Source organism: Coregonus clupeaformis, unplaced genomic scaffold, assembly GCF_020615455.1.
Source record: "Coregonus clupeaformis isolate EN_2021a unplaced genomic scaffold, ASM2061545v1 scaf1089, whole genome shotgun sequence".
Classification (NCBI taxonomy): Eukaryota; Metazoa; Chordata; class Actinopteri; order Salmoniformes; family Salmonidae; genus Coregonus; species Coregonus clupeaformis.
This window is the reverse complement of record NW_025534543.1, coordinates 27,577-55,301: the sequence shown is the minus strand read 5'-3', so window position 1 is coordinate 55,301 and position 27,725 is coordinate 27,577. Positions and strand designations below refer to the sequence as shown.

General features: G+C 43.9%; 1 protein-coding gene across 1 annotated transcript; it reads right to left on the bottom strand.

The window, feature by feature from the left end:
• Positions 1–5,301: 5,301 nt before the first annotated feature.
• cylda (cylindromatosis (turban tumor syndrome), a) lies at positions 5,302–26,609 on the bottom strand. The gene is made up of 19 exons (XM_045217517.1): positions 26,074–26,609; positions 23,408–23,794; positions 20,434–20,592; positions 18,806–19,049; positions 15,899–16,210; positions 14,604–14,709; positions 13,981–14,082; positions 13,382–13,498; positions 11,478–11,887; positions 10,928–11,093; positions 10,609–10,750; positions 10,042–10,164; positions 9,781–9,872; positions 9,597–9,663; positions 9,208–9,340; positions 8,704–8,812; positions 8,423–8,541; positions 7,479–7,695; positions 5,302–7,120 (listed from the first exon to the last, which is right to left on the bottom strand). The coding sequence occupies exons 2-19, from the start codon at positions 23,497–23,499 to the stop codon at positions 6,936–6,938; spliced, it is 2,895 nt and encodes a 964-aa protein (XP_045073452.1). The 5' UTR covers positions 23,500–23,794; positions 26,074–26,609; the 3' UTR covers positions 5,302–6,935.
• Positions 26,610–27,725: the final 1,116 nt, after the last annotated feature.

The window sequence follows — 27,725 nt, the reverse complement described above, 5'->3', positions numbered from 1 at the left end:
TCACGGCATAGTGTTACCAATTGTTTTCTTGGTGACTATGGTCCCAGCTGCCTTGAGATCATTGACAAGATCCTCCCGTGTAGTTCTGGGCAGATTCCTCACCATTCTCATGATCATTGCAACTCCACGAGGTGAGATCTTGCATGGAGCCCCAGGCCGAGGGAGATTGACAGTTATTTTGTGTTTCTTCCATTTGCGAATAATCGCACCAACTGTTGTCACCTTCTCACCAAGCTACTTGGCGATGGTCTTGTAGCCCATTTCAGCCTTGTGTAGGTCTACAATCTTGTCCCTGACATCCTTGGAGAGCTCTTTGGTCTTGGCCATGGTGGAGACTTTGGAATCTGATTGATTGATTGCTTCTGTGGACAGGTGTCTTTTATACAGGTAACAAACTGAGATTAGGAGCACTCCCTTTAAGAGTGTGCTCCTAATCTCAGCTCGTTACCTGTATAAAAGACACCTGGGAGCCAGAAAACTTTCTGATTGAGAGGGGGTCAAATACTTATTTCCCTCATTAAAATGCAAATCAATTTATAAAATTTTTGACATGCGTTTTTTGTTGTTATTCTGTCTCTCACTGTTAAAATAAACCTACCATTAAAATTATAGACTGATCATTTCTTTGTCAGTGGGCAAACGTACAAAATCAGCAGGGGATCAAATACTTATTACAGTTTTTAATGTCCCGTTGGTAGGATATTCGTGCCTGTAGTTCGTTCATTTTATTATCAAGCGATTGTAAATTGACCAATAGTATCGATGGCAAAGGCAGATTAGCCACTCGTCGCCGGCTCCTTACCAAGCACCCCGATCTCCTTCCATGATATCTCCTTTTCTTTCTACTGCGAATGACGGGGATGAGGGCCCTGTCGAGTGTCTGGAGCAAATCCCTCTCGTCCGACTCATAAAAGAAAAATTATTCGTCCAGTTCAAGGTGAGTAATCGCTGTTCTGATGTCCAGAAACTCTTTTCAGTCATAGGACACGGTAGCAGCAACATTATGTACAAAATAAGTTACAAACAACGCGAAAAAAACACACAAAATAGCACGGTTGGTTAAGGGTCCATAAAACGGCAGCCATCCCCTCCGGCGCCATCATCAGTTTGGAATGGAAAGTGAATTTGACATGAGGAGGCACTGTTCAGGGCAACTGTGCTATATTAGAAATGGTATAGAAACTCTGAGTTTCTCCTATCCAACATACATTATCCACCATACAGCAGACAGATGGTATTGGTGCAAACTTCTTCCAGGAACAGTAAGACAGGACTGAGAAAGTGGGTGGCTGAGGGGGAAAACATGCACACGTGGTCACACACACATGCACGCTAACAAAATGGCTACACAGACTGAGTCGACCTTTGTTTTTTATTCTTATTTTTAAGTCTATGCACACTCACTGGGCCCTGCACTCTACACACTGATACTCCAACACACATACAAACACTCACTCCATCAGTTGCTTACACACACATAATATGCACATACATTTACACTGACTCTATATCCTGATGCCTAGTCACCTCACCCCTATACATATCTACCTCTAATGATCCAGTATCCCTTCACATTGTGAATATGCTACCGAAACTGACCCTGTATATAGTATGCTTACTTACTTTATCGTGTTCTTCTTATTTCTTAATCTTGTGTGTTGTTATTTGTAGTATTACATTGTTATTGATTTCTGCATTGTTGGTGTTAGAGCTTGGAAGAAAGGCATGTCACTGTACTTGTGCATATTTAATCTGGAAAGCAGCTTGCGTGCCAATAATAATAATAATAATAATATGCCATTTAGCAGACGCTTTTATCCAAAGCGACTTACAGTCATGCGTGCATACATTTTTGTGTATGGGTGGTCCCGGGGATCGAACACACTACCCTGGCGTTACAAGCGCCGTGCTCTACCAGCTGAGCTACAGAGGACCACAAATCCAGTCAGCACCTGTAAACAATGCAGTGTTAAAGGTATCAGCAGGAGGGGAATAGGCAGTACACAGGTGTGTGGGCCTACATGCACACTACCAGTCCCACCCCACCCCATCCCACTGCCATTGCCACCACGTCTTGCTGTCACCCCCAGCCCTCTTAGCATTACAGGTGCCATACGGACCCCCAGTGTGGCACACCCAGAGGGGGCCACTGGCCCAGCCTGCCCCCCCCCCCTCTCTCCGTACACACACACACTACAGAGCAGTGATGGCCAATAAAAACACTTCACACCTTAAGTGGAAGATACGACCTTAAATATTTTACACACATCCTGCATATGCAATTTGCCCACACCTGGCTGTTAGGAGGAACAACATCTGGCAACGGTTGCTTTAGAGGCAATTCATTATTCTCCCTGTGACTAGCGTCCTCCTACTGAACATCATTTCAGAGGGGGGAGTTGTTGTGTAAGCAGCACAGGTATGTGAAGAGATACATACGTAAGCGAGTGAACCGGTTCATCGGTAAAGAGCAGAAGGGAGGTGTAGTACTTGACCCTCATGTTGCATCAAATAGAATATAATGTTTTCTGTTACAAGACGCATGCGTCATTCCTACATCAAAATGTCGAGGTATGATTACAAACTAATTTTGTTGGGGAATAATATTTGAATCAGAATAGAGTTGGAGTAGTTTCTCTGTGGCAAAAACAAGTAATTGAATTAAGTATGAAAAATAACTGCCTCTGCAGCTGGCCATTTGAACAGGATTGCGAATGAACGGAAACTACCTTACAACACAGATATTTAAAAGGTCTCAAAGTGATTGAAGAACTGCAGAGTTAATACTTTCAGTTCTAAACATTAGTTTGATTGCACTGCTTTGACTTCATCAGACTGTGACCTTTAAAGCCACTAAATAAAACCCCTTATCACAATAGAGTTAAAACAGCGCCTAAGTGGTATATTGAGTTAGGACTGATTGGCTTGAAATTGTTCTCTCTCAGCACCCTTTTCATCTTTAGTGTCGGAAATCACTGTTTTCCTGTTGTCAGAATGGGCTTTAACATTTACCTTCTCTCTCCAGACTCTGATAGGATTTCTTTGTTTACTGGCAGTCTTTCCCATGGGAATGAGAGTGGATTTCAAGTTCAATGCTGAGTGTGAACCAACCATTCTGCATTCCTGACAGGCAGCAGAATCACTACCTGATGTGATGGGAGGCTGTTTACAATAAAACCATAGCGCCCATGTCTTCTTCAAGGTCCCGTGCATGGTGTAGATGTGAGAATACCGAGAACAACATCAGACAATCTTGGGAAAGTATCAAAAAAAGAACAAAATAGTCCCATATTTTAACTTGGGACTGACTATTATGAGTGAGAAAGAACAGGAAATTCAGACATTAAAAAATACATCAAACACAACACCAAAATAAAGTGAGAGAGTGATCCTGAGTGTGTCTGTCTGGGCTTCTGTTGTGTGTGACTGTACCGTTAGGCCACAGGGGTTGGAGAAGAATATAGCCTGGGTGGTTCGAGCCATGAATGCTGATTGGCTGACAGCCGTGGTATACCACGGGTATGACAAAACATTTATTTGTACTGCTCTAATTACGTTGGTAACCAGTTTATAATAACAATAAGACACCTCGGGGGTTTGTGATATATGGCCAATATACCAGGGCTAAGGGCTGTATCCAGGCACTCCGCGTTGCGTCATGCTAAGAACAGCCCTTAGCCGTGGTATATTGGCCATATACCACACCCACTCGGGCCTTATTGCTTAAATATAGCCTGGGATCCACAATGAATATCGCTGTGTTTCACTTCACGAAAACAGCACAGTAGTAAAAGCAATATTCTGTGTTGTTAGCAGGCTAGGTAAATTCTAGGTTTTTCCAGAGGCCCAATCCACCAGTGTAATACTTGCTCCTGTCCAGTGGAGAGGCTATAGGTGGTAGACCCTGCCCCTTCCCCAGCAGCCCCAACCCAGCGGTGTTGGAGGACCACTGGCTTTTTATCATAAACACAGCCCAGCCCAGAGAGGTCCATCTGCTTGGATTTTATTTAGCAATCTCCCCCAGGGCCTCTGAGCTAGAGTGAGAATAACAATACTTGAGCCCATCTGCTCCTGAAGTACCAGTCCCGGCTAAATTATCACACGCTACGAGCGGCTGGCATATGCTGTGGCATTAAGATACAAGAGGGCATTGTGGCGCCAGCTGTTGTGTTGACAAATACTTATCTGGCACTTCTGAAGTCAGCTTGCTAAGCTGGTTTCAAGTTTGACTAAAAACTAAATGGGTGTAAGGTGTGTAAGAGGGTTCCTGTGGGGGAAATGCATGTATAATATAGGTTGATTTATCTCTTTGTTGCTAAGTGTCTGGGGAATTGGGTCATAGGGTATATGGAACTTAATCCCAACATATAGGCCACGTGGATAATAACAATGAAAAGCCAGTCACACAAGTGGTCAAACAAACTGCCATCTTGAAACAGATCTTTGTCATCCTGAATGTTAAGAATAACAGGTTGTGATCATATTGTACCCAATTTGTATTTATTTTCTAGACAGCAGACGATTGACTGTGGTTTTAAAGAGGCCTAAACTGGGCCCTATATTGTAATAATCCTATGACTAAAGGCATAAACCCACTTGCTCACACATTGTCAGCAACTGCTCAAACACAGATGAGAGACTTTTCTCAAGAGCTTGAAATACTGCAGTGCTCACAGACAGGCACTGCAAGTCACTCACTGAGCTGGAAATGTACCTATGGGTTAAACTCTTCCCACTGGGCACACACTGGTTGAATCAATGTTGTTTCCACGCCATTTTAAATAAGTTACGTTGAACCACTTCGAATAGACGTTGAATTGAAGTCTGTGCCCAGCGGGTTATGACTAATCCAAAAAGTATACCCTTTCCACTATTTTAACAATGATTTATCAGAGGTATGTTAAAATTATTTCTGCCTTTTCCAGTGGGGACTGTAGTTTGAGGTGAGAAAGAGAAGAAAATAGAACCTTGTGTTCCCTGTGCTGTCTAGGCCTCGAGCCCCCAGTCTGACCTGTGGCCAGCTGCTATGTCTCTGCCCATGGGGAGGTTAGTCCCATCTGCACGCCGTCTCTCTGACAGACGCATTGACCAGAGCAGCGCTCCCGCTGTGCTGAGCCCCTGCAGAGACACCATGCTAATGAGACCCGCACCTCTGTGACAGGTGAGGACACGGACACACACCAGAGCCGTCATTAAGCTACACGACAAGCGTACCGCAATGCACTCAGACGCAACAAACAAAGCCAACTGCCATCAGACGCATACGGCAAACATCTCCAACACACAAATAAACACTTTTCATTCCTTTCAAAACATAGGTTTTAATTTAGTTAACATTTACGAGAACAGCACTGACATTAATTTCCATCCGTTATATACGTTTTATACTGTACAGATAGATGCACAAGTCAATGTTTATAGATCTCCATATCAGAGACTCACAGGCTCCCATGGAGTAAAGAAAGTCCTCCTGTCTGTCTGTGACGAGCATTAAACTTCAGCAGTGCAGAAACAAGCGCACACAGTAATATTGTCCCCTTTGGGGGTCCCTGGGAAAACAATCACAATGGGGCTTTGTGGAGGTTGTAGTCATCTGGAAACTAGCATTGAACCTCCCAATCAGGCCTCCATCATGACATTAAACTACACTACCCAGCATGCCACTGGTGGTAACATTCAGTAGTATTAATGGGACAGCATGAATCACAAGAACTCACTTCAATATCTGGTGAGAGATGAGAGGAGGAGTACCAGAAAGCTTATATTTAATATATATTATTTATTTCCTTAAAAAAAAGGAAATACGATAATGTAAATATATTTTGATTAAAATATAATTAGGCATTTACTGTTTTTTGAAGTTATTTGATTTTGATCCATGGTTGGGGAGTTGACTGTCACAAATGTATGAAAAAGACACAAAAGGCTAATACTGTTTGTCTCATCAGATAGATAGGTCTTGAGAATGACAAATGCCAAGCAGGGGTTTGCTATGTCTTGAGTGCAGTTAAAAGTTTAGATATAAAATAATTTAGTTTTCTGACACACAACGCCTTCAGACTTACAAAACAGAAAAATCTAAATTGAAAAGTTCAGCTGAATTTTTCCACAACAAACTGTTAATTCAAAAACACCTGCCAGGCTTTACAGTACCTCACCTGTCCTCTTGACTGCATGGAGAACTGTCAAACAACCGGCTATACCGAGGTATAATAGGGAAATATGCAACCCAAGGTATTCTGGTTGATCCTAATGCTATAGTCCGTTGACATAAATATACTGTTGGTGGTGGTACACATCTGACACAATGGATCATGGTACTAAGGAGGTCTTAAGACAAGCTGTTTAAACAGTATCCACAGTTGGTTGAGGGTTTTGAACATGGCATTATTTCCACTATGAGTTGAATTATGGAGAGCTCCCATCTCTTACACTGATTAAGAAAAGCAGGACTCCCCCTGCTTTAGGTAAATGAGGTGGCCTCTGTCCTTCCATTAACACGGCTTGTTTTTGTTTTGCATGTTTAGTCAGCCGAGACGAGCATGTCGTCCCCTTCTCTCGCTCTCCTTCTCCCTCTCTCTCCTTCTCTTCCTCTCCACAGGGAGAGAATAATATTCAGCGGGCTTCTCGTGTCTCCATCGACCACCGAACCCCCACCACTCAGCTACGAGGCACAGGGAAGCTACTGACGGCAAGATCAGCTTGTTTTGTTGTTCACCACAGAGGGAAAACATGAAGAACAACACTTCAACAAATGCACAGTGCAAATAAGCTTTTTTCTTTTCTCTTTTAGTCTCTTCACTTTGGGCAGAGTAGACTGAGGAGACAGGGGCAGGCATTGAGGAGGTGGTGGTGGGGACTGAGGGAGAGAGCTCTGGACTGCAGCTCTCCCGTCTGTCTGTCTGTCTGTCTGGGAGTCTCCTGCCCCGGGGGCTCTACTTGTACAGGCTCATGGTGGGGCTCTGGTACATGCACATGTAGGCGTCACACAGCAGACGGCGGGCCTGGCCCTGGATGCTCTTGGGGTCCAGGGCGTGCAGCTCCTCAGGGGTCATCTTCAGATAGGCCCCCACCTCCGGACACGGAGACACCTGGGGGATGTTGAAGCCATTCTGCCCTCCTATGGAACAACAAACACACAGAGCACTCAGAACTGTGGTATTAAAGCAATGACAAGTGTTCTAGTTATATTTCTATGTAATATAATTTCTATGTGTGATTTGAGGGATATACCTAAAGCTTGAATCCAAAATATTTACTATTGAACTGAATATCTATTCATAATTATGAACAATGAGACAAACGGCCAATATCGGAAAAATACCTGGTTTGACAGTTCATAATAATTTTGTAAATGATTCAAAATATTGTTTCCCCAACAATACAAAAGACTAAATTATCCAATACACATTTCACCGACAATAAAAAAAAACTAAAAGTCATCCAATAACTCCTAAAGAAGACTTTTCTCCCCATACCGTCGCGGTCGGCCATACTGTCGAAGAAGAGCCATGCGGAGTCTTGGTGGCCGTACTTGACGAAGGCCACGTAGTGACTGGTCTCGATGCAGAGCACGGCGAACAGCTCCATCCGCTGGCGAGGGAAGCTACCCTGCCGCCACACACCCTCCTGCAGCTCCTTGGGGACGGACAGCTTCCCGTGGCGATGGGACTTCCTCCTCGGGTGGAGGTGAACCTGAGGGAACACACACACACATAATGGTTGTAAATAAGTATTTATCTATTTCTTGGGGATTTTGTAAGTATTTCTATGCAATAGTTATAAATATGTCTAATAACAGTTATCATAGATCGATGGCAACTACAGTGTAAAGAATAAACTGAAGAATAACAAGTTTCACAATTCATGAGTTTTTTAAATTAATTACGCATATATTCACTGAGAGTTTAGGCAAAAATATTCACAAATGTGCCTCAAAGTTCGAGGTAAATATTTCCACTTTTGTCTTGAGCTATAAGTTATTTAAGGAATAAGGCACGAGGGGGTGTGGTATATGGCCAATATACCATGGCTAAGGGCTGTTCTTACGCAAGACGAAACATGGAGTGCCTGGATATAGCCCTTAGCCGTGGTATATTGGTCATATACCACAAACCCCTGCGGTGCCTTATTGCTATTATAAACTGGTTACCAATGTAATTAGAGCAGTAAAAATAAATGTTTTGTCATACCCGTGGTGTACGGTCTGATATACCACGGCTGTCAGCCAATCAGCATTCAGGGCTCAAACCACCCAGATTTATAATATAATTTAGAAAGTTACATGAAACTCAGTCATTCCTTAGGACTTGTCGCCCCCAAGTGGATTGTACTGGAACTACACTGCTTTACAACTACTGCAAGTCCCTGATGAGATCCCCTTAGTTTCTATGTTGGTGAAATGGCGCTCTCTGTCTGTTACCTGTGTATTGCACTTTTCACAGAACTGTTTTATCTTCCCGGCAGTGATGTCACCGTCCTCGTAGCACTCCCTGCATTCATACAGAGCCAGACCCCCGCAGATTCGACACTCCCTGGGAGCTGAGAGAGAAACACAAGGTTGAGGGTTAAGACTATACACACCCACACACAACCATATGTCGATGGAGAACAGTAGATTTCTGATATGGAAAACAGTTCCATCACATTCAATAATGATAATCCAACTTCAACCACATTCAAATAAAATACATTTTTACGCACTGTCTTCAAGTAAGTCTGTGATGTCTAACTCTAGTGAGGGGAAGATCTTGTTGAACATCTTGAAGTCCTTCCCAAAGCGAGGCATCTGGATGATAAGGCATGAAGGAGCCTGAACAGAGAGAAGAGAAGAAGCATGAAGTCACTTACTGAGGAACAGCTGTTACATAACAAACAAATCCTGAATATAAAGCACCGGATTGGTGACAGCAGAGCAAACAACATCCCACTTAAATTCCACAAAAGAGAACTGTATGTGGTCTACACTATATTCTACAAAGTCACACCCAACTGAATACAAGCTACTGATCCTGCCAATTTCCATTGTAGCTCAGCCTTTCATTGATTAACTCAGCTAATCATTAGAATTGATAGTCAAGTTGACTCTCCCTTCATGCTCCTAGAATGAATTGCTTCTTGATTGCAATCAGCAAATGATTCAACCCTGCGCAACCCAACCACTGACAGACAGCCAGACAGACATAGACATACAGACAGACAGATCACCTCAGCAAACTTGAGGTCACTGTTGATGAAGGACCACTCTATGAGCTGCTGGCTGGTTGGCACGCCCACTTTGTCCTTCTTATCCATGAAGATCTGGTAGAAGTAGCAGTCCTGAACCTTCTGACCTGCCGACCTAGACACGACAGATACAAACAGGATATAATGTGTAAGAATACATGGGAAATCGTACTAATTTGAGCTCAGCTTAGATTTATGTCTAAATATTCTTAAATGTGTATACTATTTACATTTTAGTCATTTAGCAGACGCTCTTATCCAGAGCGACTTACAGTTAAGTGAGTGCATACATTTTCATACTATTTGCAGAAATACTTTAGATAAGCAATAACAAGAGGATATGTTTATGAGTATGTTTAATGTAGACTGACCTCAGCTTGAGTAAGGGGTCCACCCTCAATATGTGATGGAACAGAATATTGAGGAACTCCTCAGGATCTGTGAGGTGAAAGGTGAACATTCAGTTTATAAGACATTTAAAAATATTTAGAACAAGTTTATGACATTTATAACAAAACCCCAACACTTTCATATTTTGATAAAGGCATCAGACACCTTTTTCTTCAGATGTGAACCCTGAGGCAGCTTCTACCTTCTCCAGTATCCTTCTGAGCTTCATCACTTTAGTGGCGCACACATATCCGTGTCTACAAGACAAATGGAAATAGAATCAGAGGATCTCACAGTTATGATACTGTGTCTAGAAAACTAATTAAAGTGTTTATAAAATCACATGTTAAGCATTGGTTTGCCACATTACATTATCCTGAATGAATGTGTCTGTGAACAAAACACGAAGAGCAATTTCCTACTTACATGCGCAGGGGGTTGACTATCTCTGTGCGCAGCAGCTCCTGTGTCTCTCGGTAATACTCTACGTCAGTCTTGGACCTCGGCCTCAGCAGAACCGTGTCCAGGACTGAGCTGAAGGAGAAGAGACTAAAGAGGGGAAAGAGAAAAGAAACCATTTATTTTCCCTGTTGAGAGACTAAAAAGACTATGAAGTACCTTAGTGTGATTGTTTTCAATTAAAAATGGTCCAAAAGAAACAAAAATGGCTTCTTAGCAAATTCTCAAGCAATACTTTTGCTAGGACTGTCTGGGAGTGGTCTGAGTGGGGAGGGGTGAGAGGTTTGGATCTCTTTATTATTGGTCTATTAACTAATTTACCTAAAACTCCATCCCACCAAAACAGGCTTTATTCCAGTATTATATTAAAACAGTATTATTCCAACCTCATAATGTCTAAATATATTTATAAAACACAGGAAAATCAAATTTTTTACTACGCTGGGCCTTTAACTACAGTGACATAGGAATGAGGAGGTTAAGAACTCGCAAAGAAGAAGAAAACTCAAAGAGATCTCTCTCCTATGTCCTTACCAGAAGAGTGTGGAGTCCAGGTAGCAGGAGTTGTAGTGGCCCTGGATACCTTTCTTCTTGCCCACCATGACGTCCAGACCATCATTCTCAGTGCGTGGAGGAGTGTTCTCATGCACCACCTCACTCAGATAACCCCCGAAAGCTGGACAGACACAAACAGTGAAGATTAAGTTGACAATCCTGGGCAGGACTGCTTAGCTGGGAGGAAATGTCCCCATATTGCTTTTACCCGTCCAATCCTAGGGAGTATCTAGGGAGTAGGGGCTAGGGGTCAATTTGTAATTCAGCGCAGGACTGACAGGTGACACCAGTGACTCACCGATAGAGTTGCATCTCTCTATGGGGTTGGAGGAGTGATGTAGGGACGGAAAGCGGGAGTCAGGCCGGCAGCATTTCAGCTTCACAAACAGGGCCTTCTTGGGCGCGCAGCTGAAGTAGCGGGTACCTTGAAAGGTGCCGTCTGTACAGCCAACACACTCTTCCTCCTGAGAGAGCAGAACCAGACAAGGCCATCATGATGTTATCAGTGCAGTTAGCCGTATGCTATTAGACTAAACATATAGCTAGTAATGACCAGTATGAAAAATGTATGCACTCACTAACTGTAAGTCGCTCTGGATAAGAGCGTCTGCTAAATGACTAAAATGTAAATGTAAAATGTAAATAAACATGTTATTCCAAACCGTAGCAAACAATGGATTTGGATGATTCTACTATTCATTTTAAAACAACGTTGTTTCACTGATGGTTTCCTTAAATCCTTAATTCACTTGTTGTGACAATGTTATTGGGGAAAACACAAGACAAAATAGCCAGGTCTCAGAAGCTACAAAGAGACAATCCTTCCTGTCAGTGTAATGATCTCTCACCAGCTCCAGGCCAGCCAGTGGCTCCGGTAGTCCCGGGGGCAGCCCCACCCAGCGGATGACCCCACACAGTGGCGGGTTCTCCTTCACCTCCACCAGGGACCCCACCTCCAGACCAGGCACACCCCCACCCCCGCGAGAGTTGGGAGGAGAGGGGGGCCGCGGGGAGGGAGGGGTAGGGGAAGGGGGCTCTGGCATCTGCATCTGCTCTCCCATCACTGACTGGACGGAGAGGGAGAGGGGTCCATGGCTCATGCTGCCATTGGGCCCAGTCTTACAGCTCAGGCTGAAGGGCAGGGAGTGGAACTTGTTGTCATTGGACAAGGAAGCAGAGGGCGGGGCCCTGGTAGGAGGAGTGGCTTCATTGAAGTCAGGGGGCGTGTCTGTGAGGGACTTGGCAGGGTCCTCCCCGACTGCAGAGGAAAACAAAAGACTGACAATCAATTTTCACTGCAGCAGATATTACACTGACAGAGAGCTTCTAGCAATGTGGACTCATCAGATATTAATTCTACTTTGTCGTGAACATTTGCCAACGTTCTGAATAGGGAGAGTCTAGGTGGTGTCACAGCTTCAGATCAGCATTAGCAGACCAAATATAACGTTGGCTTATAACACTTTCACTATAAAGTGTATACACATTTTTACATTCACTGTAAACAGAACCACAAAATATACCTTGTGTGACACAAGGACGTTTTTATTTACCTCCCATGGGAGTCGAAAATGTAAATATTTGTGTCACTGTGAGCATGTTGAGAAAATCTAAATGCCTCCACATGGAGACAGCCACAGAATAAACCAGAAGAGAGATGGGTGAGTCACAAGATCCTCACATCACCAACGGAAAATAATACAATCCACCACCACATATGAATATGATGGACCGGAACATATGGGGAGAAGGCAGTGATGAGAAACAAAAGAGGTGATGAAACAGAACAGAGAGAGCAGCTGTGACAGGATTGCTCTCATTCCTGCAACATAGAGGAGTCATCTCCACTAGGTCTTCCTCACCCTAGAGTCCACTGATAGCTCCATAACTTTACACAGGCTTTACATGGCTCAATCATTTTCAATCCCTTGGTTTCCTTGTCAATTATCCATTCATCACCACCATGCTGTAAGGAACATGATCATCACCACAGATGAAGACAATGGTACAACTTTTACCTTCCTAAACTACCCCACACCATCCCCCATAAAACATATCCATGTCCTCACTTACACCCAGCACTGAAGGCTTTCACTAATGCTTACAGGAAACTATCAAGAATAAAGTACAGCACTTTACCTAATTTAATTATTCTGAGAGAGAATACAAGTAAGAAACGTTACTTCTGTCCACTTTTATTAAAGCATTATTAAAAGCCTTTTTGTGATTTAATGAAGACCTCACAGTCAATGGGAATGAATAGAGAGAGGACTCTCAGTGAATGGTCTTGATTAGGGCCGGGACGATACCAGTTTCGTGGCAAGGAAACAAAACAATAAGCGGATTTCACTTCTTTAGTAAAACAGAACCTCATTATGTTGTCAACCAGTCATATTTATTTATTTTCCAAGCTATAGAACACATTATTTTACATACACAGCAGGTATTTTAAAGGACCAAAGAGTTTGACCTGCTTCGTGTTGTCATTTCTGCCATGGAAAAAATATATCTCGATACTGGTATCGTCACAGCCCTAGTCTTGATAGCAAGCTACTTAATCAAATCACGGTAAGATTTAAATAACAATGTAATGTTATCTACCAAAACAATACAATAATTAAGTTAAAGCTCAAACGCATTCTTTATTTGTTCACTGATTGGTAAATTAATCCTGTAGATCAACCATGCATTAACAGGACCCTGCTATCAAGACAGTTGGGAGTCTCAGTACTGTATCTTGCTGGTGTTTTACCTTCATCAATGTACCATGTGCTTTTGGATTTGGCCTGGACTGGGTGGTCAACAGAGCTGCCATTTAAAGTATAATAAAACTCTGACTTGCTTCTACTCCCACACTGAAGACCTAAGCCTGGAGATAACACAAGTCAACAGAGAAACAGAAAAGAAGCAGGTGTGTGTTTGCTGTGTGTGTTTTTGGCTGGTTGTTCAAAGCAGACACTGTCATTAATGACAGCAGGATGGGTGTGGAGAGGAGAGAGAGAGAGAGAGAGAGAGAGAGAGAAAGGGATAGAGAGGCGAAACGGGGAGGCAGATCCTCAGCACACTGAGCAGTTCAGTAGCCATGCAAGGAACACAACGGTTCAGTAACTCTCACCACTCCACTCCATACCATTCACATAAGCTCTGGAATCCAAATTGGACATTCACACAAAAGGAATCTGGCAAAACGTCTTACATTTTCCAAAACTCAGTCATCATGACTTATTGATATGATTTCCCTCACAACATTCCAATGACAGAACCCTCAGCTAATATCACGTCAGCACACTAACACCATGTTAAAGTGTTATAGTGTTAGCTAGTACATGCACTTGAAGCCAGCAGCAGTACCTTTGCTCTTTGGTTTGCTTTGGCCAGAGGACGACTTGTCACTGCTGCTGCCTCTGGGGGCAAAACTGTGCTTCTGCAGCCTCTGGTCCTGCATGGAGTACTCTGTAAACACAGAGCCCAGTATAACAACAGTGTTCAACAACACTGATATACACATCCCCCTGTGCAAAAACAAGTGAAAACCCTACAGTTCACAGCTGTGTGTCTTGTTGCAGGTGCTGGTTCTGGCAGGTATACAGTAATACACCACACACAAACAAATCAATAAAACCAATGGCTAGAACAAAGAGGCTGAGAGGAGCAGCATCTCACTTGACTTTCAAAAACAAGCAGAGCCGTCAAACAAAAGAGCCTCTGTTACTGATGCTGCTGCCATTAAACACTAACACACAACACTCCGCTTAGTGCTACTGTGTTCACTCACCCCCCACCATAAATACTACACTCATAACTGCCTAACTGACTATATGGCTAACTGACAATACTGAAGCTTCTTCAGTTAAGGGAGAGAATATTTCAAAAATATCTATTTGCACTTGATGAAATTGTTATGAATTGAAATATCAATACACATTCGATGTGAGAGAAAAAGGAGAGAATAGACTACCGGACCGCCGACTCACCTGGCATTACGTCACAGATGGGCACTAGACGGGTGTGCTCCAGACTGGCGAAATTACACAGCAGCTTCCCGTCGATAACGCCATCCCAGTCCCCAATAGGATTGTCCTGGAAGAGTCGGAGACAGCAACCGATTACTCCTGCGGGCGTTCCTCATCTCCTAAAACCTGTACTTACAGTCCCAGTCTCAGTCTCAGCAGCAGCACTGGCATTACTACTACAGCTCTTCTCTATCCAGTCAACTACCCCCTCCACCCAGTAATGGGCCTCCGTCTGCACTTCAACTCCCCTCTTAACCTTCCCTCCCTACGTTTCTCAAATGTACCTCCCCGCGTCTTCAAAACAGAGGGGTTATTCCAATCCCCAGGAAGCAGGGTCAAAGTTCTCCAGTACTGGTTGCCCCACTCCACCACACTAATGTATGTACTCTTGGAATGTTGGCCCCATTGTGGGCTAAAATAGATCCAAATAAACAAAACCGTTACACGAATATAGTCTTAACACTAAGCTGTTTTGTATATGGCCTGTCAGTGTTGTTGATTCTCTCTGCGTGCTGGGCGAGGCTGGAGCAGAGCGGACGGAGCAGTGGACTCTCCTCTCCTTTCCTCGGCTGCCCGGCCAACCCGCTGGCCCTGTGCCATGCTACTGGTCATACAGCCCAGTGCTGTAGCTACGTCTCCAATGGCACCCTATTGCCTATTTAGCTGCGCTACATTTGAACAGAGCCCATTGAGCTCTGGTCAAAAGTAGTTCACTGCATAGGGAATAGGGTGCCATTGGGGGCTCAGCCTGCATCTTTACCTCACTCCCCAGCTCCCCGCGTGACTACTGCCCTTTGTGTGTGTCCCAGGCCAGAGTAGACTGAGTGGGCTCCCTGCTGCTGCTGCTACTAACAACCAGCAGTCAAATGCCTCTGTCATTATGCATGTTCCCTATCCTTAACTGCTATGCTATCTGATTACATTGGCAACAGTAAACATCGACACCAGCAGCTGGTTGTTAGACTGCTAAATAAATAATATTAATGATCTTTGCTTTTCTGGATAGACAATAATCAAATCACACAAACAACCTTACATGGGCTACTTGAACTAGGCTCTTGCTTAACTTGAGATGTAATTTATAAGTGGTTAGCCATGTTCTATAAATATAGCATTATTATATAATATTTAGGGTGGACATTTCACCTTCACCTAGTGTTAACAGCATTTACATTGCCAGTCTGCCATTCTACAGCACACAGGAGCAGGTTGTACTCAGTGAGGCCCCTGTATGGGACCAGCGTCTCGACCCTTACCATGTCTACTCCCACATAGTACCCCAGGCTCTCGTTCCCAGGCAGCAGGTCACAGAAGATGATGGTTCCCCTCTCTGGCCCCTCTCTGGTCTGGACCAGGACCCTGGAGTTGAGCTCCAGCAGATGGAAATCTCTCTCCTCCTCCACCAGGGTGACGTGATCAACCTCTAGCTCCCCCAGCTCCTCCTCCTCCTCCTCCTCCCACAGCTCCAGCTTGTCCAGGGCCACGAACACCCCGCACTCATCCTCACAGCGGAACAGCTGTCGGCCCTGGTAGGAGCCCTCTGTGAAGCCCTGGCCTCTGCCCTCCTCCTAGGAAGAGGCATAGGTTACATACAGTATGTTAAACGTGGGATAACCTGTGAGTGCCAGTCGCATGTAGCTTACTCCGTCACGCTAACCCCTCACCCAGTAATGCCCAAGAATAACCCTGACCCTTAGCCTAACCCCATCCCTAACACTAGACTAACCATCACAGGAAAAGCCTAACACTGGGCTGAGCTGATACAAGAGGCATGAGCTCTCATTACAGTGAGGTGAGCTCAGCTACAGTAACCTGCCTACTCAGCATTCTACAGGGGAGGGAACATCATACATCTGGGATGATGACGGTTTCAGATCGATACTGCGGAGGGCATAACAGCATACTCAAAATGTTTCATTGCAGAGTAGCCGGCAGGCGCCAAACTGAATAATATTTGCTATTACACAGGGATAATGGACAGTTACAGGGTGTAGTTCCATGATCCTATACACTGCAACACTGCACTTCTTCTTGAATGCCATGTAGGGCTTTTCAGTATTGGCATCGTTCAATTTATGTGTGTATGATCAAGACAAGAAGTAAACATTGTTGACTGTAAATGTGTGGTAAGTATTCTGAATTGTGATACAAGTCTGGCATTCAATCAAGACGCTGATCTGAAATCCAAGAATGTGCTAAACCCTTTATAGTGAGCAATGGTCAGCCTTGCCTCTCGTCCAGCTCCTTCACCCACTCACCCAGCCTACAAGAGGAATAAACACAACATTGTGCTCCAATAAACAAGCCTTTGTAGCCCGCTACTTTACCTCATCTTTACAGAACGTAGGCTACGGCAAGAGAGAGAGTCCATTTACTAGCTTTAGCTGTTATGAAATCCTCAAGGAACATTTCACAAAGACCAAATTATAGGCAATATCACACACACATAACATAACTGAAGTTTCTACTCTACAGTGGGGAAAAAAAGTATTTAGTCAGCCACCAATTGTGCAAGTTCTCCCACTTAAAAAGGTGAGAGAGGCCTGTAATTTTCATCATAGGTACACGTCAACTATGACAGACAAATTGAGGAAAAAAAATCCAGAAAATCACATTGTAGGATTTTTAATTAATTTATTTGCAAATTATGGTGGAAAATAAGTATTTGGTCACCTACAAACAAGCAAAATTTCTGGCTCTCACAGACCTGTAACTTCTTCTTTAAGAGGCTCCTCTGTCATCCACTCGTTACCTGTATTAATGGCACCTGTTTGAACTTGTTATCAGCATAAAAGACACCTGTCCACAACCTCATACAGTCACACTCCAAACTCCACTATGGCCAAGACCAAAGAGCTGTCAAAGGACACCAGAAACTAAATTGTAGACCTGCACCAGGCTGGGAAGACTGAATCTGCAATAGGTAAGCAGCTTGGTTTGAAGAAATCAACTGTGGGAGCAATTATTAGGAAATGGAAGACATACAAGACCACTGATAATCTCCCTCGATCTGGGGCTCCACGCAAGATCTCACCCCGTGGGGTCAAAATTGATCACAAGAACGGTGAGCAAAAATCCAAGAACCACACGGGGGGACCTAGTGAATGACCTGCAGAGAGCTGGGACCAAAGTAACAAAGCCTACCATCAGTAACACACCACGCCGCCAGGGACTCAAATCCTGCAGTGCCAGACGTGTCCCCCTGCTTAAGCCAGTACATGTCCAGGCCCGTCTGAAGTTTGCTAGAGTGCATTTGGATGATCCAGAAGAGGATTGGGAGAATGTCATATGGTCAGATGAAACCAAAATAGAACTTTTTGGTAAAAACTCAACTCGTCGTGTTTGGAGGACAAAGAATGCTGAGTTGCATCCAAAGAACACCATATCTACTGTGAAGCATGGGGGTGGAAACATCATGCTTTGGGGCTGTTTTTTCTACAAAGGGACTAGGACGACCTGATCCGTGTAAAGGAAAGAATGAATGGGGCCATGTATCGTGAGATTTTGAGTGAAAACCTCCTTCCATCAGCAAGGGCATTGAAGATGAAACGTGGCTGGGTCTTTTCAGCATTACAATGATCCCAAACACACCGCCCGGGCAATGAAGGAGTGGCTTCGTAAGAAGCATTTCAAGGTCCTGGAGTGGCCTAGCCAGTCTCCAGATCTCAACCCCATAGAAAATCTTTGGAGGGGAGTTGAAAGTCTGTGTTGCCCAGCGACAGCCCCCAAAATTCACTGCTCTAGAGGAGATCTGCATGGAGGAATGGGCCAAAATACCAGCAACAGTGTGTGAAAACCTTGTGAAGACTTACAGAAAACGTTTGACCTGTGTCATTGCCAACAAAGGGTATATTACAAAGTATTGAGAAACTTTTGTTATTGACCAAATACTTATTTTCCACCATAATTTGCAAATAAATTCATTAAAAATCCTACAATGTGATTTTCTGGATTTTTTTTTCTCATTTTGTCTGTCATAGTTGACATGTACCTATGATGAAAATTACAGGCCTCTCTCATCTTTTTAAGTGGGAGAACTTGCAGAATTGGTGGCTGACTAAATACTTTTTTTCCCCACTGTATATACGTAACTGAGGGTCAGTTGCTTACAAAATGCATTACAAATTGCATTTTAAAAGAATAGTAAAGATGAGGTTTCTCACCAGCAGCTCCACTCCAAACCAGACCCCGGAGAGAGCCCTGTCGGGGAGGAGCGATCCTTTAAATCGGACTACCCCAGGCAAAGGTTCATCCCCCGAACGCAGCTGCACGCGCACCTTGGAGCCACAGTCGATGTCTCTGGCCCGCTCCAGCCGGGGCTTGTTGCACAGCAGGGCATAGCGCTCCTCACAGTTGGTGATGGGGAACAGCAGCTCAGCTAGCTTCTCATCCAGCTCCAGGACGTCCCTGAATTGAATGAATTGGTTGCAAATCAAACACACAACAACATGTGCATTTGAATCCCACAGGATAACACAAGAAAGTATTAAAGTAACAAAAACAACAATAAAAAAAGTATGCGGACACGCCTTCAAATTAGTGGATTCGGCAATGTTAATCACACCCGTTGCTGACAGGTGTATAAAAATGAGCACACTGCCATGCAATCTCCATAAACAAAAATTGGCAGTAGAATGGCCTTACTGAAGAGCTCAGTCACTTTCAACGTGGCACCGTCATAGGATGCCACCTTTCCAACAAGTCAGTTCGTCAAATTTCTGCCCTGCTAGAGCTGCCCCGTTCAACTGTAAGTGCTGTTATTGTGAAGTGATAACGTCTAGGAGCAACAACGGCTCAGCCGCGAAGTGGTAGGCCACACAAGCTCACAGAACAAGACCGCTGAGTGCTGAAGCGCGTAAAAATCATCAGTCCTCGTTTGCAACACTCATTACCAAGTTCCAAACTGCCTCTGGAAGCAACGTCAGCACAATAACTGTTCGTCGGGAGCTTCATTTAATGGGTTTCCATGGCCGAGCAGCCGCACACATGCCTAAGATCACCATGCGCAATGCCAAGCGTTGGCTGGAGTTATGTAAAGCTCACTGCCATTGGACTCTGGAGAAGTAGAAACGTGTTCTTTGGAGTGATGATTCACGCTTCACCTTCTGGCAGTCCGACGGACGAATCTGGGTTTGGCGGATGCCAGGAGAACATTACCTGCCCGAATGCATAGTGCCAACTGTAAAGTTTGGTGGAGGAGGAATAATAGTCTGGGGCTGTTTATCATGGTTCGGGCTAGGCACGTTAGTTCCAGTGAAGATAAATCTTAACGCTACAGCAGACAATGACATTCTAGACGATTCTGTGCTTCCAACTATGTGGCAACAGTTTGGGGAAGGCCCTTTCCTGTTTCAGCATGACAATGCCCCCGTGCACAAAGCGAGGTCCATACAGAAATGGTTTGTTGAGATCGGTGTGGAAGAACTTGACTGGCCTGCACAGAGCCCTGACCTCAACCCCATCGAACACCTTTGGGATGAATTGGAATGCAGACTGCGCGCCAGACCTAATCGCCCAACATCAGTGCCCGACCTCACTAATGCTCTTATGGCTGAATGGAAGCAAGTCCCCGCACCAATGTTCCAACATCTAGTGAAAAGCCTTCCCAGAAGAGTGGAGGCTGTTATAGAAGCATATTAAAGCCCATGATTTTGGAATTAGATTTTTGATTAGCAGGTGTCCACATACACTACATGACCAAAAGTATGTAAAATGTGAGTATTGTTATTTTTCAAACTTTGCTATATAGCAAGATAAAGTGTCACTATCCATTAATTAGATATGGACCAACCGCTCATCCAGGCTCAGCACCACGTTGGTCTGGTCCAGGACACGGAGGCTCCTCTTGCCCTTGCTGGGGGGCAGAGTGCGCCCCAGGCTGTTCCGCTCCTGGCAGGCCTGTCCCAGGCTGCCCCGGGGGATCCTCAGGGTCTTCTGGGGGGCTTCTCCACTGTACACTCCTTAGTGGAATTTTGTTGAGTTATTAAGGGTCTCAGGCTGTGTCAGAAATGGCACCCTATTCCCTATATAGTACACTGCTTTTGACCAGGGCCCATTGGGCAGAAGTAGTGCACTATATAGGGAATACAGAGCCAATTCAAACATAATCGAAGATACCCATTAGTACATCAGGACTTATCTTCCTGATTTATTCTCAAACACACAATAGACAACAACAAAATATGAAACACAAAAGGAACCCTTTTCGATACAGGCCTCGATAAATAAATAAACATGAACAAAATCTTGAATAATCCCTAGCAAAATTCAGTAATTTCTTAAAGAGCGACTGCTTTTAAAAAGCGATGAATCCCTTTGAAAATGGCCTATGTGGCATCAATATCAGAAAGTCAGAAACAGTTATTCTACTGTAAATATTGACTACAAAGTGTAAATAGGATCATTTTGCTCATAAAGTTAGTCTAAAATGGACGTCTAAAACAGAGTTTGGAACATCCGTGCGTCACAATGGGTAAATGAAGATAGGGTTTTGATTTGAGGACGTCCATTTGCCCACTAACATGGGGTGAACCGCTGCAGTGATTGCTCTCTATCCAATAGCATAGACAGTGAGACTGTTTAAATAAGACCACATGTCGCACATTTTTTTACTTGAGAAATACTGCACCAAACACCTTAGTTAGATGTAATAATATATACAAATATAACAACAAAATATATATATTTTTTTTACACCTTTATTTAACTAGGCAAGTCAGTTAAGAACAAATTCATATTTACAATGACGGCCTACACCGGCCAAACCCGGACGACGCTGGGCCAATTGTGTGCCGCCCTATGGGACTCCCAATCACGGCCGGTTGTGATACAGCCTGGAATCGAACCAGGGGGTCTGTAGTGCCGCCTCAAGCACTGAGATGCAGTGCCTTAGACCGCTGCGCCACTCGGGAGCCCATATATACAGTGGGGGAAAAAAGTATTCAGTCAGCCACCAATTGTGCAAGTTCTCCCACTTGCACAATTGGTCTGTAATTGGCCTGTAATTTTCATCATAAGTACACGTCAACTATGACAGACAAATTGAGAAAAAAAAATCCATAAATTCACATTGTAGGATTTTTAATGAATTTATTTGCAAATTATGGTGGAAAATAAGTATTTGGTCACCTACAAACAAGCAAGATTTCTGGCTCTCACAGACCTGTAACTTCTTCTTTAAGAGGCTCCTCTGTCCTCCACTCGTTACCTGTATTAATGGCACCTGTTTGAACTTGTTATCAGTATAAAAGACACCTGTCCACAACCTCAAACAGTCACACTCCAAACTCCACTATGGCCAAGACCAAAGAGCTGTCAAAGGACACCAGAAACAAAATTGTAGACCTGCACCAGGCTGGGAAGACTGAATCTGCAATAGGTAAGCAGCTTGGTTTGAAGAAATCAACTGTGGGAGCAATTATTAGGAAATGGAAGACATACAAGACCACTGATAATTTCCCTCGATCTGGGGCTCCACGCAAGATCTCACCCCGTAGGGTCAAAATGATCACAAGAACGGTGAGCAAAAATCCCAGAACCACACGGGGGGACCTAGTGAATGACCTGCAGAGAGCTGGGACCAAAGTAACAAAGCCTACCATCAGTAACACACTACGCCGCCAGGGACTCAAATCCTGCAGTGCCAGACGTGTCCCCCTGCTTAAGCCAGTACATGTCCAGGCCCGTCTGAAGTTTGCTAGAGTGCATTTGGGTGACCCAGAAGAGGATTGGGAGAATGTCATATGGTCAGATGAAACCAAAATAGAACTTTTTGGTAAAAACTCAACTCGTCGTGTTTGGAGGACAAAGAATGCTGAGTTGCATCCAAAGAACACCATACCTACTGTGAAGCATGGAGGTGGAAACATCATGCTTTGGGGCTGTTTTTCTGCAAAGGGACCAGGACGACTGATCCGTGTAAAGGAAAAAATGAATGGGGCCATGTATCGTGAGATTGAGTGAAAACCTCCTTCCATCAGCAAGGGCATTGAAGATGAAACGTGGCTGGGTCTTTCAGCATGACAATTATCCCAAACACACCGCCCGGGCAACAAAGGAGTGGCTTCGTAAGAAGCATTTCAAGGTCCTGGAGTGGCCTAGCAAGTCTCCAGATCTCAACCCCATAGAAAATCTTTGGAGGGAGTTGAAAGTCCGTGTTGCCCAGCGACAGCCCCAAAACATCACTACTCTGGAGGAGATCTGCATGGAGGAATGGGCCAAAATACCAGCAACAGTGTGTGAAAACCTTGTGAAGATTTACAGAAAACGTTTGACCTGTGTCATTGCCAACAAAGGGTATATAACAAAGTATTGAGAAACTTTTGTTATTGACCAAATACTTATTTTCCACCATAATTTGCAAATAAATTCATTAAAAATCCTACAATGTGATTTTCTGGATTTTTTTTTCTCATTTTGTCTGTCATAGTTGACGTGTACCTATGATGAAAATTACAGGCCTCTCATCTTTTTAAGTGGGAGAACTTGCACAATTGGTGGCTGACTAAATACTTTTTTCCCCCACTGTATATAATCCTTAGCCAAAACATCAAAATTAATTACAGATTTGAGTTATCTTAGATTCATTCTGCGGATTTTGAAGAAGTGAAATAGGCTTCCGTGTCTACAGTGCTCATGGGGAACAAGCATCATTAACCAAACGCGGAATCGGTCAGGAAACACACCTACAAGACTGAAATCTGTTTTTTCTAATGAGCAACAGAAAAACACACGTGCCAATCGGCATGTTCAGTGGCTCTTTAAACATAAGTATATTTACCTTGACCACCATGTAGAAGCGCCAGTCCTCCCTGAAGCCCCCACTGGGCTTTTCCTGGCTCCACAGGGCAGAGCTCATGGCTGTAGGAGCTGGGGCATAGCAGGGGGAAATACAGGGTCCGCCTGTCTAACTAACCCAATATGAAGGACCTCTCTCTTCCCTTTATGGCCGTTCCTCTATCCCCAAAGCAGTGACAGGGGCATAGCAAGGGTGAGAGATTAACTAGACCTAACACCTGAGGGGAACGTTGGCTGGTTAGAATACAGAGTAGACAGAGAGGGTGGTATGGTCGCTCACAGGCTCCTGCTGGCCTGGGTTTCCCTCATGACGGTCTCAACTGGCTGCCTGCATGCCCCAATGTACTTTGTAGGACCTGTGTATGAAAAGAAAGGCATGTTGCTATTATGACAATGTTGTTAAAGGTCACGGAATGACTCCAGGTTAATTCTATTAGACCATTTAGAATCACTGACCGTTATCATAAATCCCAGCTCAATTTCTCCCCCAAAAAATTGGCCTATGGCTAGGCTATATTAACCCAAATAAGGGTTGAGTTGTTTTTTTTAAAGATTTGCTAGAAATGTGCCTTTTCGGGAAAACAACAAAACATTTAGGCAATACAAATCTGGGATAAGCTCTGAATAAATGGCATTCAAAGATTAAAACTGGTATCTAAACAAACAGGATGTAGCCTCATTAGAATGTAGGCCTATTATCTGAGTGAAGCCTGATTGCACCATTAGCTGCAGGCTGCTACTGTACCTCATAAAACTGATGGTGAAAACCAGTTGGGCACAAACATGATTAGGCCTAACCTAGTGTACTACCGGTATCTTGCAACCAAATAGGCCTAAAAAAAAAAGGTTACTGCCTGTATTCTGATTCCTGACAAAACAATTTGACATAAGGGTAAAATCAGGAATTCAATCACTTTTGACAGCATCCCTTTTGATTTGAACGAAACCTTCCATACATATTTGCCCATCGTATAAGTGCTCAGAAAGTGACTTTTTGTACCTGAATGCCAAAACATTCAGGAGATAAAGGTGCTCAAAGTTGACTTATTTTGCATACCCCACCATACCATGAAACATCACTGGAAAAGATCAAGAGTTTGGGATTTATACAGTTTAAAAGCTTACAAACAGGGTTGTCAAACTATTTTATAATTTCTGGAAAAAGAAAGTGCCATTCTATTAAAAAACTTTTTTTCAATAAATAATAAAATAGTTTGACAACATTGTTTGTAAGCTTTTAAATTATATCCAGCTCAACCTCTTATCTTTTCCAGTGATGAAGACATGGATGTCTCATGGTATGGTGGGGTATGCAAAATGGGTCAACTTTGAGCACTTCTACCTCCTGAATGTTTTGGCATTCAGGTCCAAAAAGTCACTTTCTGAATACTCCTTCCATGGGCAAACATCCATAGAAAGTTGACAGGGATGCTGTCGAAAAACTGATTGAATTCAAATGGCTTTACCCAGAAGGCAATTTTGAAGCAGTCAGACAATATGCTCAAAACCTGTTGATACTCTCCTCTTAAGATGAGAAATGGGTGATGCCGTATAGGCCTTGGTACTACAGTCAATATTTACATAAATAGATTCTGAGCCAGCCGTTATTCAAACACACTCGGGCCTGACTCAGAATTTGAGACATTTTGGATTTCCCCTAGCTGTGTGATGATCAGATAAGGTCAGAGTGGGTTAAGGGAGCTGTGAGGGGGAATTCATAGACTAAAGCAGTCAAACGCCTTGGTTTGCATTGCAACTCCTCTCAGGCTGCGTATCAGTGCATAACATCAATTTTCCTAGTTCAAATGTTCACATAGAGGACTTGTTGTTGTTTATCATGCAAAGTTGACCATGCCCCTATTTGAGCTTGATGAGGGAGCATGGAATTAGCAAAATAATACGACAGACACTTGTTGTGATGTTATTCTAGTAGTCTACCATAAGGAAGGAGTGAAGGGAAAAGGCCTATTGCCCTTTCAAAATACACATAATTGAATGACCCTTGGTCAACAACATGTACTACTGCAGTGCTTACTGCTATCTGACACATGACAACTACTTCTGAAAGTAGCCCACTTGTCCCTTTTGCTTTGCCTTTTGACAGTGTGAATGTGTGATGCACAATGTAGCCACATACTGATGGTGCTGACATTCTGAATATAAAATGACTGGGATGCAACACTGACTATCTAAACAACACACCATCTTGCTTCCATTTTCAATCACAACATTCAAAAGCCCCAACAGATTAGATCAAACATTATTAACAGCAGAGTAATTGTATCATCATTGCAGCAGTTGTCTTGCATGTCCCATCAGTGACATCACTGAATAAAGCCAGTCAACAGCAGCGAGTGATGATGCGCGAGAGAAGAAATAATGTGTCACTGCCAGGCCTTGCTTAATCAAGGATGAGGAAGGACCCTCATTGTGAAAACACCCATGGAACGTGTAAATTAGTGTAAAACAGCACATATACTAGGACATGTTTGCTGTAGGGCTAGGTAGCCAGTATAGCAAACCATGCAACATTTGATCAGGTGCATCCATATCATAATCTGACGTATGACGAGGAAACACGCGAAACAATGTAGCTAGCATTTTGACATCGTCGTTAGCTAGCTCGTTTTCTTACCTTATTCAATCGTCAGTTCGGCGCTGGAGTGTCATGTCACATGCATATTCCAATGCTGTCCTTTAGTAACTGAGGTTTGGATACGTTTGTACAATTAACTGGCTAGCTTCTTGATAGCAAGACAGCTGAGAACTGATATGACAGCCTCGAAACTAACAAGCTAGCCAAAGTAGCTAGTATGGCTAGCTAGCTGCCCCCATGCAACAGAGGATGTTATCTACGGCATTTAATGTAGATATTTTTCTGAACGACTCTTAGACTATACTAACAAATACTGACACACAAAACGTATATTATGTGACAGACAAACGAAGTCAGGCCTTATAGCGAGAGGAATAAAGATTATTTACAGAACCAATTTACACCGAAACTTGTGTCGCCTCAAAATATGCCAATCTGCATCCATTGCAAGTGCCAATTGGCGGAGCTTCAGGTTAGTCATTAAGTCCCACCCCCCGGGGTTTTCCCACGAGTTTGGTTGACGGGTATGGAAGAATCCGCGAATGAAGGGTTCTCTCTAGTAGCAGTTTCTAAACCTGCTACTAGTCTCCCTGGCAGGCGGTCTTCACTAGTTACCATAGCCACAAAGTCTTAAAGCCCGCCTAAATCTACAACGTATCTTCTTAAAACGTCAATTTAAACCTAACCTTAACCACACTGCTAACCTTATGCCTAACCCTAATCAATCTTAAATTAATACCAAAAGGCACATTTTAGTTTTCGTTAATTTTTACCATATAGCCCATTTTGACGTTGTGGCTGTGGTAACTACTGATAACCTTGGCAGACCATATACACTAGATGACTGATAGGGGGCGCTGTGTTGAAGCCACCGTGCCTCCATCTTGGCCTGATCTTGGTACTCCCCCACATTTGACATTTTAGTCATTTAGCAGACGCTCTTATCCAGAGCGACTTACAGTTAGTGAGTGCATACATTTTCATACTGGCCCCCCATGGGAAATGAACCCACAACCGTGCCGTTGCAAGCGCCATGCGCTACCAACTGAGCTACAGGGACCGTCATACATCTAGCCCTCCCCAACAGTCAAGGCCAGAACACCAGTCGTCCCAGATAACAGAAGATGCAATACAAGGAATGAATTACTAGCATCTAACAGCATGAAAATAAAATCAACGTTTTTGTGTTAAAAGGTTTTAAAACAGAGTTTGACTGACTGACTATCAGAGGGGGGGGGGTAAGGGGGGGGGGGGGAGAAGGATTACTTTATCCTATCCCAGGTATTACTTAAAGAGGTGGGGTTTCAAGTGTCTCCGGAAGGTGGTGAGTGACTCCGCTGTCCTGGTGTCGTGAGGGAGCTTGTTCCACCATTGGGGTTCCAGAGCAGCGAACAGTTTTGACTGGGCTGAGCGGGAACTGTGCCTCCCGCAGAGGTAGGGGGCCAGCAGGCCAGAGGTGGATGAACGCAATGCCCTCGTTTGGGTGTAGGGACTGATCAGAGCCTGAAGGTACGGAGGCGTTGCCCTCACAGCTCCGTAGGCAAGCACCATGGTCTTGTAGCAGATGCGCGCTTCAACTGGAAGCCAGTGGAGTGTGCGGAGGAGCGGGGTGACGTGAGAGAACTTGGGAAGGTTGAACACCAGACGGGCTGCGGCATTCTGGATGAGTTGTAGGGGTTTAATGGCACAGG